This window comes from Convolutriloba macropyga, chromosome 2, assembly GCF_964194025.1.
Source record: "Convolutriloba macropyga chromosome 2, txConMacr16.3, whole genome shotgun sequence".
In the NCBI taxonomy this organism is placed as follows: domain Eukaryota; kingdom Metazoa; phylum Xenacoelomorpha; order Acoela; family Convolutidae; genus Convolutriloba; species Convolutriloba macropyga.
In genome coordinates, this window is record NC_134469.1 from 2,271,739 (window position 1) to 2,294,953 (window position 23,215).

The 23,215-nt window shown below is 35.6% G+C and overlaps 1 protein-coding gene across 1 annotated transcript; it reads right to left on the bottom strand.

The window, feature by feature from the left end:
- Positions 1-437: 437 nt before the first annotated feature.
- Positions 438-19,086, bottom strand: LOC142335561 (uncharacterized). The gene is made up of 3 exons (XM_075384099.1): positions 18,983-19,086; positions 15,223-15,418; positions 438-780 (listed from the first exon to the last, which is right to left on the bottom strand). Exons 1-3 carry the CDS (start codon positions 19,084-19,086, stop codon positions 478-480), a joined length of 603 nt encoding a protein of 200 aa, XP_075240214.1. The 3' UTR covers positions 438-477.
- Between the last annotated feature and the right edge of the window lie 4,129 nt (positions 19,087-23,215).

Consider the following 23,215-nt stretch of genomic DNA (forward strand, 5'->3'; position numbering starts at 1 on the left):
GCACTATGTGTATACCATTGACTTCGGTGCTGTATTATATTGCCACCATATTAATTGAAATTTATCTTCAGTGTTTTATAGAGTCGGTTAGTCTGAGAGAACTGGGTAAGTTTACTCCGCGCGCAAAAATAAGTAGCCCTAACGCTTTATGCTTTAAGGCTGTAAAAATAGCCCAGCTGGGGTCTACCTGACTATCTTATTTTCAGAATTTGTGAGCGGAAACAAATAACAAACAAATGCAAAAGTGTATACTCACCACAAAGTCTGGTATACTAAACAATGTCTCGGGACAGTTTAAGTGCTCAAATGTTCCGTTTCTGCACGAAGAAATTGATTATTTTTAAATAAAATAAATATTAACAAACAATTATTTATTAGATTTTTTTAGTATAAGTTCCCTTTATTTACTAATTGCTGATCATAAATATTAACTATAAATATCAATTAACTATGCACATACTTATTTTTCCAAACAATTCATCCATATTTCATAACATTTGTAATCCATTCATGAAAGTAGGGCACATTCGCGAATCTACTGCCCCCGTTGCACTGCTCATTGCCCCTATCCGGTCTCTGCATTGCATAACTGGCTACCCCATACAGACACTTGGGCAAAAATGTGCCCAGTCTGTATTTGTAAAGGGGTCCTCCATAATCGAAAGTGCAGATATTTCCATCTCTGATCATGGGTTCTACGCATACGTTGTACCCAGGGCACATGTCAATGTCGAATGGGTTCCATTCATCGTCGAATATAGTTTGGTGGAAAACAACTTCCTGAAAAAAGTTAAAGCAAAGTGCCAATGGAAAATTTGACAAAAAAACGAGTTTATGAAAATAGGTTGTTTCTAATCCTTACTTGTAATTGCGTGTAATAGTAAATAACCGTTTTTTAGCTTATAATTTTTTTTGAACTTTTAAAATTTTGGCTTTCGACATTTTGAGCCTATTTGGCATATGTTTTGTCCCCTACTGTCAAATTTTCGTCACTACATCTCAAAACTCATGACATTCACAGGGAATTTTGGTTACGAAATACTAAATGATTATGCAATCTGCTCTCCTCAAATAATGTAACGCGTTATAAAAATATCTAATTGGAGGGCAGACAGAAAACTTTAAACACTGAATAAAAAGATCTGCAGTTATGTAGCGCTTTGTAACGCTGATCTTGGCTCTGAGGGATTGTTGAGACAATATTGAACAGTCATGGAATGACGAGGGTTTTAAAAAGTACAAAACAGGACAGGATACAACAGTTTCAACAATTATAAGGTTAAAGTTTGAATGTCGATCGATTCAAATCGCGGGCCAGCAAAACCCCAATCAAGTCTCAGAGACTATTTAGCATCTCAATTTGCTCTTAAATGAAAAATACGCTTCGTAAAATCAAAATTTTTAGCTAACTGAGCTGTTTCCACGGAAATTAGCTCTTGTGATTCTAAAATTGACCAGAAACTTCGATAATTGTCACAAATTACAATTTTTATTAAGGAAATCTCGTCGCTAAATTTGACGGTGCTGCAAAACTTCAATGCGCCTATGGTGGTGTGAACAAAACTATTTTTGACGCAGCAATGGGCAAACAAAACTCCAACACCCATCTAATGCAACCCTAATTTTAATAAATGTGGACAAAAAACAGTTACAAGTTCCAGTGTATTCACTTGTAATACCATCATTTCCTCAGGATTGTAGTATACATACATACAGCAATTATAGAAAAACTAAAATTATTACACAGTTACGATCAAAAACTGATGAAAAAGGTAATTTTACAGGTTGGTAAAAAAACTATTCTGAAACAAAAAACGGATAATTTAGGAAGCTTGTTCTCAGATAACAAAGATCCTGTCTCAGCAATAAGAGAAAACTTTAGCCGGGAAACGTTGGTATTGATGGAAATGCCTCCATCAACAAAATTGCTAAAGAAGGAACAGGCGAACAACAAAATCTATGAATTCAATGTATATATGCGAGAGTATTTTGCAAAAGAAGGCAGTGACACTATAAAAAAACTTCCCTTGTCGCAAAACACTTCATTTTGAGCCAAAAAACACTTTTTTACGACGATACACGTTGCATTTTCAGCAGGAAATTCAGTTCATTAAAATTGTAGTTTTTGTTCAATTTCTTTTATCTTTTTGTAATTTTGTTCGTTTACAGTAGCGTCAAAAGTCAGACCTGATTCGGAATAACCCATACAATCCGTAGAGAGAGACATATAATTATACAAACGGATTTAAGCTGAAGTTTTTTTTGTTTCTTAGTTGTTTTGCGAAAATTTGTATAATGCTATATATTCCAGTTTAATTTGAAAGATCAGGTGTTCGACTAATAGTAATACTATATGTGATACTGATAATCACGGAAAAAAGTTTCACACAGTTATCCATGAAGCTTTCATTTTGATTCTCGAGTACATGCATTCAAAAGCAGCTGTAACAGCAAACAACGTGTACTAACATCCAAAATTAATATATTTTTTCTTGGTTGTTATATGGTGCCTCTTTCAAAAAAACTGGTGATATTGCAATAAACCAGGAACAATTTTGCCATATACAAATATGTTGAGAGAATTAAAAATGATTGATATTATAATGAAAATTCCTTATCAAAACGCCAGAAGTTCAGCTGGGTAACATCTTTTACTAAAGCAACTCATTCAAGACATTGGTTACAATTACATATATTTTAGGCGAAAATTGTTTGTTAACAATCATCCAGAAGAGTTTTGGCAATATAGGTAAACTAAATATTGCCTGTTTTTTGAAAAGATCGAATCTTAATAACAAAGGCGAAAGGCGGCAGTGTCATAATGTAGATTTTCCCAAAATTTTGAAATCTCGTCTCCATGATACAAACTGCTTTTCTTAAGAGTATTTGGAAAGTATATGGGTCGATCTAACATGCCAAAAGGGAATTATTTTGAATTCACTATATTATACCGAAAAAAAAATGTGTTCGAAGAATTTGCTCTTGGGAACGGATCTTGCTATGTCGTCTTGCTACAGATTTTACTAATTTGCTCTTAGTAAAATCTGTCATACTTACTGAAGCCTAAAACGTAGACCATTTTAGAAAACGCGACAAAAGTCTTCTTCGATCTATACTTTCTACCTACAATCATAAACCATACAAAATTTAAAATGATAGGAAAATGACCAACTATAATTATGACACAAGCAGAGTAGCAGATACAATTCCGAAGACACAGAAACAAGATTTTGCCAAAAATCAGTACAAGCATAGTGTTCCAAACTTTTAATAAAAATTGAGAACGGACACTGTACGTTGCAGTAAGAGGTGATGTGAAGTCGTAAGATTTTCCGAGAATTATTGAAAAGCTTTATGTAAAACTTGTTATGTAAAAAAGGGCAAACCAAAGTAAAAAATTTGACGATAAGACTAAAAATGATCTACTTCGTCAAGAAGAAAATCAATTTCTCTCCAGTTTTATGCGGTTGAATAGTGAAAAAACCAGATGCAACTATATTCAAATTTTAGAGAGTTCATTAGCTTGCAAAGAAGAAGCCTCACTCCTCCTGAACTTGCTCCAGAAAATTGATACAGTTTCCAACACAAAACAACAAAGTAAACTATTGTGCTAATAGGATCATTAGACTCAGGTAAACAACTAGGGCTTTCAAAAATTACAGCATGAGAACTAAACAATGCAATGACAGCGCTAGCGGAACTAATTTTTAATCGCATTATTCGATTATTCACAGAAGAAAAATTTCATGAATATCTGATAAAACCTTTGTAACTTTTTTTCAAAAAAAGGAGATCCCAAGGACCAACTCAATTAAAAAATGTTTTTAATTTTCAAATAACAACGATATCTTAGAAACCAAAAAAGACTATCTGTCTGTCAGTTTGGTTATAGAAAAAAAATAACAATTGATGCTTGTTTAACTTCTACAAACTAAATTCGATTAGAGTTCAACAGGAGAAAAACGGTTACAGTGTTACAGGTGTATTTTTCAATCTTTCAAAGGATCTTGACTATGCAAACCACGAAATTCTTCTACAGAGACTTAAATTTATATGTTTTGACGAATATGCTGCAAGTATAATCGAGCAATACTTGAGTAACAGAACACAAAGAGTTGTCCTGAACGGAATTCAATCCGATCGCATAACACCAAAAAGAGGATTTGTGCAAAGTATTACTTCAGGTCCTCTGTTATTTAACATTTACGCGAAAGATTTGTCAAACAATATGGAAGATTATACTGTCGTCCGGTATACAGACGACAATTTTTTACTTCAAAAATGACAAATTTCGTTTAAAAACGAAACGCGAACATAACATAAAACAAAAGATATTTTTTATTTACTAGAAAGTCAGAGTTAATAGCTGACAAACAAAAAACAATTTATATCGTTTTTAGCAACAGGCAGAGTTTAAACAAACTGCTTCGATGGTCAACAACAGAAAAATATCAGAATCAACTAGTTTGAATTATCTTGGCGTAGTTATTGATAGCAAACTTAAATTTGATGAAGAAGTGAAGAAGATAATTCAAAGAATGGCTTTTGGAATAAAAAGATTTCTGTGCTCTATGTAAAAGCTTGCCAGAGAAAACAACAATTATTTTACTTGCTGCAATTGTATTATTTCACGTGCATTATTTAGTTTTAATTTTGGGTAGTGTTGCAGAAGATTTTACTAAAGCAACTCATTCAAGACATTGGTTACAATTACATATATTTTAGGCGAAAATTGTTTGTTAACAATCATCCAGAAGAGTTTTGGCAATATAGGTAAACTAAATATTGCCTGTTTTTTGAAAAGATCGAATCTTAATAACAAAGGCGAAAGGCGGCAGTGTCATAATGTAGATTTTCCCAAAATTTTGAAATCTCGTCTCCATGATACAAACTGATTTTCTTAAGCGTATTTGGAAAGTTTATGGGTCGATCTAACATGCCAAAAGGGAATTATTTTGAATTCACTATATTATACCGAAAAAAAAATGTGTTCGAAGAATTTGCTCTTGGGAACGGATCTTGCTATGTCGTCTTGCTACAGATTTTACTAATTTGCTCTTAGTAAAATCTGTCATACTTACTGAAGCCTAAAACGTAGACCATTTTAGAAAACGCGACAAAAGTCTTCTTCGATCTATACTTTCTACCTACAATCATAACCCATACAAAATTTAAAATGATAGAAAAATGACCAACTATAATTATGACACAAGCAGAGTAGCAGATACAATTCCGAAGACACAGAAACAAGATTTTGCCAAAAATCAGTACAAGCATAGTGTTCCAAACTTTTAATAAAAATTCAGAACAGACACTGTATGTTGCAGTAAGAGGTGATGTGAAGTCGTAAGATTTTCCGAGAATTATTGAAAAGCTTTATGTAAAACTTGTCATGTAAAAAAGGGCAAACCAAAGTAAAAAATTTGACGATAAGACTAAAAATGATCTACTTCGTCAAGAAGAAAATCAATTTCTCTCCAGGTTTATGCGGTTGAATAGTGAAAAAACCAGATGCAACTATATTCAAATTTTAGAGAGTTCATTAGCTTGCAAAGAAGAAGCCTCACTCCTCCTGAACTTGCTCCAGAAAATTGATACAGTTTCCAACACAAAACAACAAAGTAAACTATTGTGCTAATAGGATCATTAGACTCAGGTAAACAACTAGGGCTTTCAAAAATTACAGCATGAGAACTAAACAATGCAATGACAGCGCTAGCGGAACTAATTTTTAATCGCATTATTCGATTATTCACAGAAGAAAAATTTCATGAATATCTGATAAAACCTTTGTAACTTTTTTTCAAAAAAAGGAGATCCCAAGGACCAACTCAATTAAAAAATGTTTTTAATTTTCAAATAACAACGATATCTTAGAAACCAAAAAAAGACTATCTGTCTGTCAGTTTGGTTATAGAAAAAAAATAACAATTGATGCTTGTTTAACTTCTACAAACTAAATTCGATTAGAGTTCAACAGGAGAAAAACGGTTACAGTGTTACAGGTGTATTTTTCAATCTTTCAAAGGATCTTGACTATGCAAACCACGAAATTCTTCTACAGAGACTTAAATTTATATGTTTTGACGAATATGCTGCAAGTATAATCGAGCAATACTTGAGTAAAAGAACACAAAGAGTTGTCCTGAACGGAATTCAATCCGATCGGATAACACCAAAAAGAGGATTTGTGCAAAGTATTATTTCAGGTCCTCTGTTATTTAACTTTTACGCGAAAGATTTGTCAAACACTATGGAAGATTATACTGTCGTCCGGTATACAGACTACAATTTTTTACTTCAAAAATGACAAATTTCGTTTAAAAACGAAACGCGAACATAACATAAAACAAAATTTATTTTTTATTTACTAGAAAGTCAGAGTCAATAGCTGACAAACAAAAAACACTTTAAATAGTTTTTAGCAACAGGCAGAGTTTAAACAAACTGCTTCGATGGTCAACAACAGAAAAATATCAGAATCAACTAGTTTGAATTATCTTGGCGTAGTTATTGATAGCAAACTTAAATTTGATGAAGAAGTGAAGAAGATAATTCAAAGAATGGCTTTTGGAATAAAAAGATTTGTGTGCGCTATGTAAAAGCTTGCCAAAGAAAACAACAATTTTTTTACTTGCTGCAATTGTATTATTTCACGTGCATTATTTAGTTTTAATTTTGGGTAGTGTTGCAGAAGATTTTATTGCAACTTTGGAAAAACAGTGGGAATGGGGAACTAAAAGGTCTTTTAATAAAAGAAAGTACGATTGGTCCCCGGATCTGAAACTTCGTAACAAAATTTAACCAGTTTTGTTTCATTTAAAGTATCTTTGCCCATTTTTTCAATAACTCGATAACGATTTTCCATCATAAAAAAATGAATTTCTCTCTACCACGAGAATAACAAAATGTTTGATACAAGAAAAAAGCTTTTAGAGCTGATTCTTTGTTATACATTCAATGTTATAACAGTCTGCCTACTAATATCAAAATTAGAAAGATTTCGAGAGCATTCTTGAAAATTAAATGAAAGAACATTTTTGGAAGGAATTTTCGTAAGACCCAAAAAAAACTGATATACAGGATGACATTGAAAACTTTCGACTTTAAATTTTAGTTGCTTTGTAAATACTCTCGCTGTACATAAAAATCAAGCAAAAATTTTAAGCTTGTCTATAAAAAAGACTTTTTTAATGGTTGTATAATTTCGCATAATGATATATTCTTAACTGTAGATTGCCACTTTACAATTTGCATTTTATTCTTATGTGTATTAGAAGAAATGAGAATGTTACTTTTAAGAGATGAGATTCCGGTCATACGAGGAACTGAGAACTAGTGGGAGGGGGAGGGGCCTATACTTAAAAATCCAAGGTGATCATTTTGTGCTGTTTTACTGTAAAAATCTGGCTTTATATCCAGGCATAATATGCCAGATTGATACTATTAAACCCTCTGTGGTGGAAGGTTTTATAGATTGTTAAATATCATTGCTTCTTTCAGCAATGAATATTCAACAAAACTATTTAACCTCTATTCATTCAAAACTATTAGAATAATGAGGAGATTGAAGTCAAAAATCCCGATCTAATTAATACTATGACAAAAATGTTTTCTGACATTAAATGCCTGCGACTATTATTTTCCATTGACGACCAACAAGATTAAAACCGCACGCACTATTTACCCTTTAAATGTTTTATTTGTGACTGTAAATAACAGTCGTTTGCAAACTTGCTACACCTAGTTTATGTACTTGAGAATGCGCAATGTGTGGATTTCAATGAGAATCTACAGTAATTGAAATCCATCAAATGCAATAAAATTCAGAATGCAATAGTTTGGATGCTAAAAATTATGCATAGGAAACATCCATTCAAACATTTCCCGATCTCCTAAAAAAACAATTTCAACCGATTGAGTCAGAAAATATAATTTTTATTTACTTAAAATAGATCCGAAACATGTTTTACAAATATGAAACTGATTAAAAAAGTTATTTAGAAATATAAAATTATATACGGTTGGCTCTACATGGATGCCCTCAATACCAACAGACGTGACCAGGTCCTTAAGGAGACTGATGAAAAAGAATTTAAAACTATTTTGGGTAGGCCGGGTGTTAGTCAGTATTGACTATAAGAAGAAGGTTACCCTAGTCGAGAACTGGAATTATTAAAAGACCGTCCTCGGCAGATTTAAGGTATGAAAAGACTGTACTCGACAGATATTGGGTATGAAAAGAATTTGTCTGGACACAATGTGATGTCTTGGACTTTGGCTGGATTTAAAACAACCGTCCTAAACTTCCCGACCGTTATAACGACTTGTTTTTAATTTCCTTCAAAATTAAGGACATGTGGCGCAATTGGTTAAGCATTAGGTAAGATTAGAGAAGGTCACGAGATCGAACCCAGATGTTGTCGGAACTTTTTATTTTGCCTCATATTTTGCCGCATATGAAAAAAATTTGACTGGACTTATGGAAAGAGTTATTCTCGAATTTAACTACGGTCCTCGACCGTGTAATTTAATTCAATATTTACCCCCCCCCCCCCCCCCACCTGGAGTTAATAGGTCTGTCCATAAATTCCAGGTCTCGACTAGGGTAAGCAACTCAAAATATACTCTATTCATTGACCGCGTGAGTATACATTGAGTTTTACACCTCATTTTAGTCGAGAACCAATTTTTCGTCAGTAGAGGCGAGACACTTACAAGCTCGTTTCAAAAAGCCAACGTTTTACAATTCCAAAAAAAGAATACTTTCCTTGTACTTCTACTTTCAAATGAGAGTAAAATTTTAATTGTTTTCATTACCGTCTACTTGACAACATGGCTCTACATGGCTAAAAAGTGCTCAATTTGAGCTGTGAACAGCTCTTAAGAAATTTTAAAAATTTTCAATTTTTGTCTTTGTGTCTCATTTTTGAACATAATTTTACGAACAAAATTTGTTCGGCTGAATGATTTTCGTAAGTTTTCAGCAGTTTCATGTAATTAAACTTCACAACGAAAGCAGAGTTCACACTAATTTGACTGTAAATTGGACAACTAGAAGGTAGTGTTTAATTTATTTCTCTAAAAGATCAATTTGAGATAATTTTTGCACGTTTATAGTTCTAACTAAGAAAAGTTGGATCTATTCTGTTCCCCCCCCCACACCATCCAAGTGTTGTTTATGACCCCCAGTTACAAATTCGATGTTGCTATATAGCACGTTACTATGTAAGAAAAGAGCACGTTCGTCTGGGGGTCGTAAAAAATTTATGTGTGATGGTTTCAATGAAACATCAAGAAACTTAGAAGTTTTATTAAAGTTTCAAAGAACGAAAGAAGAACTTACCTGACGAACTTTATTGCTGCGTCGATAAGTAATGGCTACAAAACTAAACTCAATTCTAATTTTGTTTTGGCGCTATCATTATCTTATTGACCTATCAATCATATGTCAGAAGTAAATTCTCCCACCAACAGAAACCTGATTCTAACATCCACTGACCTCCAACTGATGAACTCGATTGTACCCAAGCCACATATGATTCTCATGAAATGTTGATGAAAATAGAAAGTCACCTCCGGGATTCGGAGTTAAGATCTTTTCACATGCCAATCATGATTAATATTTTTAGCTAATCTAAATTTTCTCTGTATATTTTCGCATAGATAACCACTATAAATACAAGCTAATTTTTGTATATTTTCAGTTCAAAATTTAATTTAAAATTCAACTTATTGAATTCTTTGACCCGTGTTATCGACCACGACAATGGTGTCCAGACCAGCTACAGACAGACAAATTTTGGATCTACAGAATGCAGAATCAGCTACTGCGTGGAATATGTCTTTTGTGGCGAAATGTCGCGCAGAGAAGAAAGAGGACAAAGTCAAGACCGATGGTACTGTACAGGACCTTCAGGTAACCAATCTCTTTCTTAGTATGTGCGGGCAAGATGCAATTATTAAACTTAGGAGCTTAATGAGTCCTAGGAATTTAATAGACACTCCGTATAAAGACATCAGATTGGCGATTCAAAACTATATTTCTCCTAAAGAGAGAGTAGTAACGGCAGAAAGGGCTAAATTTCTGTCCGTTATACAAGGTGTGGGGGAGTCAGACGACGACTTCCTAGCACGTCTTAGAGAAGAAGCACGTTATTGTGACTTCGAAAAATTGAAAACAGCGGCCAACCCCGAAGAGGAGTTGGTAAAAATAAAGTTTATCTCAGGTTTGAGGGACCCTGAAGCAAAACTTAGACTACTAGACGGTATTAAAGCAAAACCAGCAATGTCGGTTACTGAAATGACAGAAAGCTTACAGTTCAGAAGTCAAGCAATGGCTTCTGCAAGTTCTTCATCAGGTAATAAGCCCTTTACGGTGAAAGAAGAAGTTGGGTTCAACTTCAAAAAGACCTTTTGAAAACCAAATGAAAAAATTACGACTAAAAAAAGCAACAACATGTGCACTAGGTGTGGAGGTAAGCCACACTCTAGTAGACCTTGTCCAGCGCTAAGTAAGAAATGCAACACCTGTGAAAAGGTGGGACACTTCTCAAAAATGTGTAGAAGCAAACCCCAACCAAATTCAGGTAAGTACAATAAACAGAATAATTTTTGCGAAGAAGAAAATGTTTCTTCAGAGCAAGCATCTCCAGCATCGGAGATGGGAATGTTTTATACTAAAGAACAAATCTTTGGCATGTCTGTGACATGGGAATACATCTCAATAAATAACTGCAAAGTAAAAATGCAGGTAGACACAGGTGCAGATAGCACAGTGATATCATCAAAAATATGGACTGAGCTTGGTAAACCTCAGTTGGATGGTAAGATAAGACATCTCGAAGCTTATCATGGTCATCAATTAACGCTTCTGGGATCACTTACTTGTGATGTTGAGTGGAACGGAAGCAGGCTCACTCAAAAACAACTTGCAGTTGTGCAGTCTGATAAAGAATTTGGACTACTTGGTAGAGACCTTCTACCCAAGCACGGCGTGAACAACATCACAGCCAAGCACCTACCTGCTGTGAAGGGTTACAAAGCTCATGTGAAGTTGATACCAGGAACACAGCCAATGTTCTGCAAAGCCAGAAAAATACCTCTACCTCTTCAAGACAAGGTCACAGAGAAGCTGGAACAAATGGTCATACAAGGCATCCTTGAACCGGTACAGCCAGGAGGAGTCACTAATGCATCTCCAGTGGTGTGGCAGAGAAAGAAGAGTGGAGAACTGAGACTTTGCGTGGACTTGAAAGTGCACATCAATGGAAAGGTCATGGATGAGGACTACCCAATACCAGACATGGAGACGATCTTCCATAACCTACATGGGGCCTCATACTTTGGCAAAACTGACCTCTCAGATGCCTACTATCAAATTGAACTTGACGAAGAAGCAAAAGATATATGCACAATCAACACATCTCAGGGACTGTTCAAGATGTGCCGACTACCTCAGGGATTGAAAAACTCTTCTTCAATCTTCCAGAATTGCATAGAATCAACACTCAAAGGAATCAAAGGTGTTGTGATCTTTCAAGACGATGTATTGGTGTATGGAACTACCAAGGAGCAGTTCGACAAGAGAATGCTTGCGGTCAAGAGTCGACTACGTGAGAAACACTTTACTATTAATGAGAGAAAATCTAACTCAAAACCAGTCGATAATGTTAGCTTTTTGAGATACTCCATTTCAAAGGAGGGAATAGCACCAGATCCCAAACATGTTGAAAAAATAAAAAATGCAAAAGCACCAACTAACAATAAACAACTCGAATCGTTTGTTGGGCTAGCTAATTTTTACGGAAGAATGATTCCTGATTTTGCAACAAAAATGCTGCCCTTAAATAACATGAGAAATAGCGATTCCTCATGGGGCAAAATGCAACAAAAAGCCTTTGAAGACATAAAAAATGAATTATGTTTACCCACTAGTACAGCCGTATAGTCTACAAAAAGAAGCAACAGTTACTACTGACGCCTCTGAAAAAGCCATTGGCGGGGTTCTTTCGCAGGAAGGACATCCAGTCATATATGTATCAAGAAAATTGACTCCAGCGGAGCAAAACTACTCAAACATAGAGCGGGAAGCACTGGCAATTGTCTTTGTGGTCACAAGATTGAAGCAATTCGTTCTTGGAAGACGATTTACCCTACAGACTGACCACAAACCACTCAAATATCTCTTTGAACCAGACGAGGAGATCCCGAGGACAGCATCAGCGAGAATCACAAGATGGGCAATAGCTCTAATGGGCTTCGACTATGAGTTGAAGTACACACCAGGGGAACAGATACCCCATGCAGATGCTTTGAGCAGAATGGATTTTGACGAAGACGAATCCGACAACGATCGCGTGTGCTTCGCAATCAATAACATCTACTTCACTCAGAGTGATTTGGTGACCCAAGCAGAAATCAAAACTGAACCTGGAACAAACAGACTCCTCCAGGACATAATGAAACGAATCGAAAGCGGCAATTGGAAACAATGTTCAGAAGCGGAAAAAGAATTTGAACAACAGAAAGATGCACTTACTTTACATAATGGAATCATCTTCAGAGGTGTTGTTCCTTTCATTCCACCCAAACTACGACACTTGGTTTTGGCAAAAGCGCATGAGACACATCCCGGAAAGAATGCAACTCAGGCATCAGTCAGAATGATAGCTTGGTGGCCTGGCATTACCCAAGACGTTCAACACTTTGGTAGTAAATGTAAGAATTGTCAATTGAACAGGCCTAGCCTGGGAAAAACAGTCTCTACGTGGCCAGAAGCCGACGTTTGGGAACGGCTCCACATGGACTGGGGTTATGTTAAGGACCAAGGCAATATATTAGTAATTGTTGACGCGGGTTCTGGTTGGATAGAAGCCTTCCCCGCGGGAAATAGAACGTCAGAAACAGTTAAAATATATCTTAGTCAAATCTTTGCAAGATTCGGAATACCAAAAACTTTAGATTCTGATAATGGTCCTGAATTTGTAAGTGGTGACCTTAAACAGTGGTGTGAATCACTGGGAATTAAGAAAATAGAATCACCCGTCTATCATCCAAGAGCTGATGGACTAGCTGAAAGAGCAGTTCAGACAGTGAAGCGGGCACTTCAAGCACGGAGTCCAAACCTTAATGTGTCATTTGGAGCATTCCTGCAAAGGGCACTGATGACACATCGCAACACTTCAAAGACGAGGAGCAAAACTCCAGTTGAACTCTTGTTGGGACGCAGAGTGAGACTACCAGCAATAGCAGATTTCGACTTGTGCGAACCCATTCTATTCAAGGCCAACGAAAACACAAAGACAGTTCCTGCTACCTTCATCATCAGGAAGGGCTTGAAAACATCTTTCATACAGCCTGAAAACTCAGCATGGACTATTCTAGTGTGCGACAACCAAATTGCGAAACTAGACGAGGACAATGTGAAAACTGAACCAGCAGTGGAGGATACCATATCTCAATCAGAACCACAACCTCAGAACACAGATGTGGGACCTTCACATCAAGATGAAGCTTCTGCAGCCACATCATCTGCAGAGCACCAACAACCCGAAACCTCAGAGCCTTCACGAACATCAACCAGGGACAGAATACAACCTGACAGATTTGGAGAACCTATACCAACAAACTTGCTTAAAAAAGGAGGGAGGATGTGATGGTTTCAATGAAACATCAAGAAACTTAGAAGTTTTATTAATGTTTCAAAGAACGAAAGAAGAACTTACCTGACAAACTTTATTGCTGTGTCGATAAGTAATGGCTACAAAACTAAACTCAATTCTTATTTTGTTTTGGCGCTATCATTATCTTATTGACCTATCAATCATATGTCAGAAGTAAATTCTCCCACCAACAGAAACCTGATTCTAACATCCACTGACCTCCAACTAATGAACTCGATTGTACCCAAGCCATATATGATTCTCATGAAATGTTGATGAAAATAGAAAGTCACCTCCGGGATTCGGAGTTAAGATCTTTTCACATGACAATCATGTTTAATATTTTTAGCTAATCTAAATTTTCTCTGTATATTTTCGCATAGATAACCACTATAAATACAAGCTAATTTTTGTATATTTTCAGTTCAAAATTTAATTTAAAATTCAACTTATTGAATTCTTTGACCCGTGTTATCGACCACGACATTATGCTCACTAAGCTGGGGGGGGGGGGGGGGGCAAAATAGATCCGAAAAGTTTTGAGATCTCAGTAACCAATCACATGGATAAATTCTAAGGGAAAAACATTTTGGGTCTTTCCCATTATAGCCCCCCCCCCAGCTTAGTGGACAGATAACCTATACCCCCAATAATCGTAATTATACTATAACGGAGGCTATAATTTCATGGGGGGGCTATAATGGGAAAGACCCAACATTTCAGTTCAAGTGTAACTCTAAACCTCAAAAAATTGTGATTTGAATTCGGAGGCTTGTGTTTCTAAAATATGCAGATCGTTGATTTTATTTTACATAAGTATTTTTCAAGCCCAAAAACCTATCCGAACCTTCAAGCCCCATTCTTTAGTGGCAGATTCTTCAATTTTAAAATGGAAATCAACTTTTTTAGCTTGGTTAGAATTAAGCTTGGTTAACATGTAAAAACTGGGTTACATCGTTTCTAGGCAGAAAATCGTGTTTTTTTTCAGAGAATTTATACGAAACTTGTATGGTCTTTCACGTAGAATATGAACTTTCGGCATTTTAGAGGTTGTCAAAGAAGTGGATTTGTTTTAATCAATGTTAAGTGACTCTGCATAAGTCAAATCGATTTTCTGGCCAAAGATTCGCAGATTATTACGCGGTTCTCGACAAACGCCAGAAGCTCTAATCGATCTATTTCTGTTTGAAGGGATCAAAAACTGAAAGGATCTATTCTGCCCCCCCCCCGCCGGTACTTTATATGCCCCAATAACAAATCATGTTACATAGCCAGTCACGGTGTGAAAAAAATTGGATCTATTCTGTTCCCTCTCCCAGCTTTAGTGAACATAAAATTTTTATGACCCCCAGGCGCACGTCATATTTTCTTACATAGTAACGTGCAATATAACATAATTTGTAACGGGGGGTCATAAAAAGCACTGGGGGGCCGAAACATAATAGATCCAAATAATTTATATGCCCACCTAGCTTGGGGCTAGGGTGTGCGAGGATGGGCGGGGACAAGATAGATCCAACGGAAAATAGCCCATTTTAATTGAAGTAATTTGGCTCACTTGCAATTTATCAGGGATGCTGGCTAGCATTTTCAAGCCACTGCCTGATTTTGTAGCTCCCATTCCAACCGCTCCCAACAGAACCGGATGACATGTCTCCTCATAATGGCACAAATTAATTGCATAGTCTTCGCGAAATGACCTCTCGACCTTCAAGAGTGAAACGTCGTTTTTAATTCTGTACCCAAATTCATACCTAAAATGAGCATCGATTTAAACAGCAAATTTGTATCTACAGAAATGATTTGAACTGAAAAATTAGGCTTATTTTCAATGCCACGAATGTTATACTGCGGTCCAATTCCGATTAAAACTATTGTAGAAACGAAAATGAGCCACGATTAAATTTTATTATTCGAAAAATGAAGAAAAAACAAATCAAATTGTATTATTATAATTGATATTTCTGGCCGACATTTTTAGAGATCAAGAACTTCACATATCTTGAAAAAAATATGGAGTAAAATATGGTAGCCCGTAGCATACTCAACTTATAAATCAGTAATATGCGAGTCTAAATCCGCTCACAAATAAAAACTGACTCACGTCACTTTTCGAGATGACGCGCCTCACATAACTTCCAATAAAAATATTTCAGCTTGAATGTCGGGTTTCGAGTCTTTCACATTATAGTCCCCCGCTTAGTGATCATATAATGTATGCCCCGGGTCGAATGTCCTCTCTAACGTCCTCCCTAATGTCCTCTCATTTTGGGATCTATTCTGTTTCCCCCCCCCCCCCCCTCTCCCAGCTTAGTGAGCATAAACTTTTTATGTCCCCCAGGCGCACGTGCTATTTTCTTACATAATAACGTGCTATATAACAACATATAATTTGTAACTGGGGGTCATATAAAACACTGGGGAGGGGCGAAATAGAATAGATCCTCATTTTGTTGTATGAGTTGGGGGGGGGGGGGGGGGGGGTTGGGTAATTTGTCCATGGGGGGGGGGAGGAGGGGGCAAATTGATGTAAGTGTGAGGGGAAAATTGGGTCGGGGGAGGGGGGGGGGGTAAAATGATGTAAGAGTGGGGCTGCAATGGGAGAACTTTTGAGGAATTAGCCCTCCTGGCCAAAATTGCGATTTAAGAGTGGGCTGCACTGGGCTGCAATGGGAGGAAATTAGAGGAATTACCCCCGTGAACAAAATTGCGTGAAAAAATGTGAGTGAAATAGAACATCTTCATTTCTTCATCTGATTGGAATCAATTTTACGTTAATTTTTGTTTTAGACAAGTAAATATATCTTCATTTCTTCATCTGATTGGAATCAATTTTACGTTAATTTTTGTTTTAGACAAGTAAATATCTTTAGTCTAAGATTGAACTGTTTTGGCCACTTTTGATGTTTTCAGGGGATTTTCGTGTTTTTAAGGGGATTTCTGATCTTTTTGCATTGTTGCACTTGTCAAATCTTATGTGTTGCAAAAGCGAGACACCTAAATTTTCGAAACACCACCGTCTGGTATCATTATGTTTTTTTAATTTTTTTCTCTGTGTCTTTGATGTCGTGCGTTGTGTCTTCGTGCGCGCCGGTAAAAACTTTTTTGAGAACCGTTGCTGGGATATCACATCCGTTCACAACTTAGATGTCATTGTAGAAAACTTGCAAAATGATGCAGAAAAACATAACCCAACATTTCAATTAATAGCAATAAAAATCAGCTATAGTGGGGAATCAAAATGATATTTGACGACTTGATGAACTCATCGTCTTTTTTGGTTACATTTTGACTTTACTTGTTTAAAAAAAAATTCGAAAAAAGATCTGAGAATCTATCCCCCCCCCCGCAAAAAATATCTATAAAGTGTTTTCACTGCAGTGAAAACAGTTCTGAATGGAGTTAGTTGATTTGTTCAGCAAAATAAACTCACCGTTTTTCAGTGTTCCCATAATAAACTGCGTGTGAACACTTATCCACATTTACGCAATTATGAACTACTATTGTTATAAAGAGTCGATGACCCGCTAAATTAACCGGAATCGCGAACGCCTGAAACAATTCTGACAACTGGCAATAAAACACAGATGATTCGATTATTCTACTCAATTAAATCTACTCTAACTCTTAAGTAATTTTTCTCAATCTCATTTTAAAAGTTTTGTCATTTTCGGAACTGACAGATTATCACAATTGAGAATTTGAGCTAATTGAAATCGAGTTAATTGAACAGATGCTTTTAGCAGTTATCACATGTGCAATAAACTATTAGCGGGCTATAAAAAGGCTTCGCCAACTAACCAAATTTCACTTCGAAACTGTTCGTTTTCTTAAAATTGTTAGTTTGTAAGAAATTGATCGCGAAAAGATAATGAAGGCAGCATCAGCAATCATTTGTTTGATTCTCGCGGCAGCAATGGTTATTGAGGCTCTGCCGACAGTGACACCCGGAGAACCCAGAAATGAGGGAGAGAAAAAAGAAGAACGATTCGGTTGGTGGCTGAACACAACCCCTGGCACAACCCAGAGTTACTGTGCCCGTGTTGAGGAATTTCGTTTTTCACTTGTAAGAAATCGTCGTTTTTTGATCGTTTTCCTTAGACAAAAACGATCAAAGCCCTTACGTGGTAATCGTCGTTTTGTTCGTTATTTCGTCGTTATTTTTATGTAAGAAATGATCGTTTTTTCGTCGTTATTTTTTTGTAAGAAATGATCGTTTTTTCGTCGTTATTTTTATGTAAGAAATGATCGTTTTTTCGTCGTTATTTTTTTGTAAGAAATGATCGTTTTTACGTCGTTATTTTTATGTAAGAAATGATCGTTTTTTCGTCGTTAATTTTTTGTAAGAAATGATCGTTTTTTTTTCGTCGTTTTCGTCGTTTTATCGTCGTTTTCGTCGTTTTTCCGTCGTTTTTTCGTCGTTTCTTACATGTGGAATAGTATATAAAATAGCAAACTTCTGTCGGAAAATTATCTCAAGTCAGTTTAAAAAAACTGACTTTGTTGAGATTTTTCCAGTATGTTCTGGGTGTGTTCCCCTCCTCCTTATCTCAACCGGGCTGGGGACCGGCTACGGCGGAGTTACAAACAAACAACTATAGGAGATTTTGAGCAGAGCATTCGGTAAAAAAAACCGGGCTCAAGCTCCATCTCCAAAAATAAAAGGCGACCTTCATGACATTATAGAACCAGCGTGCACTGCTACTGGTTTCATAAATGGGGGAAGGCCTTCATACTGTGACAGTTTCAGTGTCATGTGTCCCAATCATGGCTAATCAGAGCCAAAGGACCCAAAAAACGTGGAAGGGTTTTGACGCTGATGAAAATCATCTGACGGGATCATACATAGCTGTTATACAAATACCTAACCAGCTGAAACTTGTACTAATTCTTTTTATTACGAGTGGGTTCAATTGTAACAAATATGTAAAATTATATGTTAATTCAACACTGTTTGTCTTCGCTCTGTGTCTGCTTCAGTATTCGGCAGCAAAAAAAAACAATTATAAAAAATTATAAAGTTGCCAAAACACAGACTTATTAAAAAAACATTTGCTCGACCCATGGAAAGACACTGATCGATTTATTTATTTACCATCTCGAATTCTAAAATGCTTTTTTTTACCCAAGAAAAGACCAAGTTTCACCCAAAAGCCCATAAAAAGAGTTTCGCTCGAACGATGAGGACTTTTCCTCGACTACAAGTAGGAAGTTCGACTTTCTAATTTTAGTCAGTAGAAGACCCCCCCCCCCCCCCCATAAAAAATTCTTTGAGGTATTTCTTAGGTCGAAGTCTAAAACTGAGAAGAAGAGCTTACCCTGGTGCAGAATATATTTCAGTGATTTTGAAGTATTCTTTTTTTGAGTCCTCCATTGAGAAATCTCCGAATTCTATCAACACTTCTTCCGCTAGAACAAACATTCATTTTTATCATTGATGTATGAGGAAAGAAATTTTCCCAGGTTGAGGTGCCAGATCAAAAACTGATACGACCAGACCAAAATGAACCAATCGGGTTGGGGGGGGGGGGTGAACGCAAAAGCACACGGTAGGGAAAGAAAAATGAACTCCCGAAAGTCTGGACATATGTGTTTTTGAAATAAGTGTTTTTTCAATTGAAATATGGATAAAAAGCTGCTTACAAAATATATCGGTAGCTATTTGACATCTGCAGTTACTACAGTTACTTTCAAAATTTCTTTCAAAAGCAGATTATCTTCAAATATTTTGCAAGACAGTACTTCTTACGATATCTTGTAAAACAAAGTTGATATTGAAAGATCTTGCAGGAAAAAAGATCTGGCGTAAAAATGAAGCAAAATCTTGTAAGAATAACATCATTTGTACAAGTAAAAAATACTGACTCCAGCAGGGTTGTCGCACTTAAAGCGGTTATGCGGTTATTGAAGGATTTACTGATATTGAGGGTACCCGGGTCGAGGTTTTTGGGTAAATTTTTGTAAGAAATGCGGTGAATGCGGTGAATTTTCGTAGGAAATGCGGTGATTGCGGTGAATGCGGTGAAAAAAAATAATTCACCGCTTTTCACCGCATTTCTTACAAAAATTCACCACCAAATTCACCGCATTTCTTACAAAAATTCACCGCATAGACTATTATGGCAAATTAATGTAAGAAATGCGGTGAATGCGGTGAATGCGGTGAAAAAAAATAATTCACCACATTTCACCGCATTTCTTACAAAAATTCACCTCATATGGTTTCCAAAATTTACTCAATCTGATTTAAATTCACAAGAAATAACAAACAAGTAAGTGACAGTTGGCGCAGTGGAATAAGCATTGGAAGGCATGCAGGAGGTCAGAGGTTCGAACCCGTGTAGGGACGATTCTTTTTTGTAAGAATACTGAGAACGCGGTGAAAAAAAATTATTCACCGCGATTCACCGCATTCACCGCAAAAAGATGTAAGAAATACGCGGTGAAAATTATTTTTTTTCACCGCATTTCACCGCATTTCTTACGAAAATTCACCGCCAAACCTCGACCCGGGTTTAAGGAAAGAATTCTAAATCTCACTAATCATTCATAGGAGACGTGGATATAAATTCACTAAACAGTCCTTCTTTTGAAGGTTTAAATTAAAATTTTTACAATCACTTCCTTCATTTCATGAACGAGCAACTAAAAAATGTTTTTAATTGCATGTGAGTGTCAAATGAAAAAATTTGCGCTTGCAATAAGTAAAACTTCAAGCTGACATTCTTTTAAACAAGAAATATTGTCAAACTTCTCGATTTTCGGCAGCAAAAGTTCTTAGAAGACCTTAGAAGAATCGAAAGCGTTGTATGATTAATTTTGCTTGATAAATTTGTTTGGACGCGTGTCTTCTAGCTGAAAGTCACCTCCAAGATGCTTGCCTGTTTTTTTTTCACCACCAGAGTCCTAGAGAGTTTTTTTTAGCTATAAAGTGCGATGAGGAAAATATATGCCTACTATTATGACGGCTTATTCTAAAAAAAGACGGTAAATAATATTAGGCCACAATTCTTGATAACGCTACATTCTTTCTAATTAAATGTGAAGACATGCGCTGATTTTATATCTTAATTTTGATTTTCGTGAGCAAGATTGAACCAGCTTAACCTCTGATCCAACCACCTTCGAGCGCAAACTGAAGCAATCGGAGCATAAAAAAACAGAGGTCTTTAGAGCTTCAAGGGTTGATCTGATCAGAGGTCAGTCAGGAAACTCACGCCAGACTCGCACAAACTTTTATGAAAAGTTGCCTTGTATAGTACAAAGGTGCGCTTTGCATCGTTAATTAAGCTGATTATTCTTTTACGTCACTAACTTCTGAAGTTTTGTCGATTATCACAGTTTTAAGCTATAATTCTTATATAAGGCAAACATACCTCCAGATTTTTAAAAATTGGCTCTGCTTTGATCGTAGATAATTTCAGGAACAAAATGGTCAAAACATTGTTTTGTAATAAATTTGACTAAAAACTACTATTTTGAGTTGGGATAATTTGAGCGAAAAGTGAGTTGCGTATGACTTGCAGGTGAATAAGGTGATGCACTTTTTTGTTTCCATTATGAACACTTTTGTTTTATTTGCACACGCTCATATTTGTCTATTTTTGTGCCGTACAACAACAAAAACTATTGCTTTAAGACATTCGAGCTAGCTGACTGAAAAAAGTCTTCATTGGCACATTTTGACCAAAAAATAAAAAAAAGGGAGCACTGAATTCCATCCATTATTGCTGTGCAAAAAATGAGTAGATTTCACAAAACAACATGGCAGTGCAAAAGTATTAATAATAATAATAGCAATGTCATTATTGAAAAAATATTATTTATACATATTGGAACCCAAGAAAAGTTATAGTTTTTAAACTTTACATGTTTCCAAGATAAACAATCTGACGACTGCATTCAAGAGTATCTTTCAAATTGCCGTTGAAAGAGACGTTCAATTGCAAAAAATAAGAATCATTTTTTTGCCAGAATTATTTGCAAAAATGAAGAGTTATTTTCAAATTGCTGTTGAATTGCAAAAAATAAGAACTTGAAAATTCCTAAAAGGGCTATGTTGTTTCTCCTGCTACGCTTAGAACTTTTTTGCCCTAAATATAAATTTTTGCATTAGGTTTAAGAGACCAGCACCAGCATTCTGTCTTTTCTTTAAAAATTGTGAAAAAAAATTGTATATGAGCTTTCTCGAATTGCCGTTGCTTCAAATTTCAACAGGGTGATTCTCTCTTGAAATATGTCAGAAAGGGCCCCTACTCTATCAGTCGACAAACAACAAGGTGTTAAAAGAGAACATATAACTGCTTTTACTGGCCGCAGTGTGCTCTGTCAGGTTTTCGTTTTTTAGCCCTTTAGGAGCAGATAACTTTTCCCGCGTCACAATTCTAAATGACGACCACAGCATGAAATTTAGTTGGAAACACTTGTGTATAAAAAATTCAGACTTAAAATTGCAATTTATGTACCAGGAGTTTCAATTGCTCTTTAATTAAAATTTGATTTAACAACTGACAGAAACTAGCGCATTTTTTTAATACTTCTGGGTTTGAATATAAATTTTTTGCTTGTCCACGGTGAACCAAGCTTTATTTGGGCTCAAAGATTTTTTAATTATTTTCATAATTTTAATATCTTCGAATAATCTCAATCAAAACTGATCACTTACTCTTTTACTACGTAGATAATAAAATACAAAATGTGATTTTATAAGCAAAATATTTCAAATGCTTTATTTTAACAGAAACACTTTTCGGCAAAAAATATTGGAAGATTGAGAATCTGAATTGCTCATTCCGTTAATTAAACAAGAGCATTGCTGTTTTGGTATGAAACTTTTACTCGCAAAGATCTTCGGTTTTAAATATCTTGTTTGTTTTGTGTACCATACTGAAATTTAATCTGGATACTTCCATCGAATCTTAGTTTATAGTCAAAAATTAATCGTCAACTGAATTTCTTTATGTGGGAGAAAACAGTGAACCTATACTCTGCTTTTTTCTGCTTCATCTTAGAGAACTCAACTCAGTTCATTAGTTCACATACTAATGAACTGAATCTTCGCAATACAAAAATCTTTACTAGCAGGAATAATAGTTTGAAACTTAGACGCCAAAGACATGATTTTTTATCGTGAACTTTCAGTTTTAGTGTCTCAGAAAAAATTGTTGATCATTTCTCAAAGGCTAAAACTGAGAAAAATTTATTGGATATTTTTTTGGAAAGTAAAATTTTATAAACGAAGTTACGGCCCCGATGATTCCAGACTTGTTGGTATTGATAGTGTTTTTTAGTCCCAAATTTTCGTTACTCAAGTTGTTGAATTTTTTTAAAGTTTAGTTGTAAATCAAGCGACAAATCAAGCGACAATTTCGTGTGAAAAAATTGCAAAATTGTTTGTGAATGTCTAAAGTTTTTAATAACCAACTTCAAAATCAACATATCTCAACAACAAAAAACTATTATTTTTTTAAAAGAAATGCAACTTCTTTAGAAAACTGGTGATGATACATCTCCATCTTATCAAATTGAACAAAACTGTTGTTTCATTGAAC

Bases quoted from the DNA above. Each gene is read 5' to 3' on its own strand.
- LOC142335561 (XM_075384099.1), bottom strand. From the start codon at position 19,086: ATGTTTGTTCTAGCGGAAGAAGTGTTGATAGAATTCGGAGATTTCTCA. The intron at 15,419-18,982 runs GTAAGCTCTTCT...TGCTCATTTTAG, and splicing joins GAAATATATTCTGCACCAGG to GTATGAATTTGGGTACAGAA. The intron at 781-15,222 runs GTGAGCCAAATT...AACTTTTTTCAG, and splicing joins GCATCCCTGATAAATTGCAA to GAAGTTGTTTTCCACCAAAC.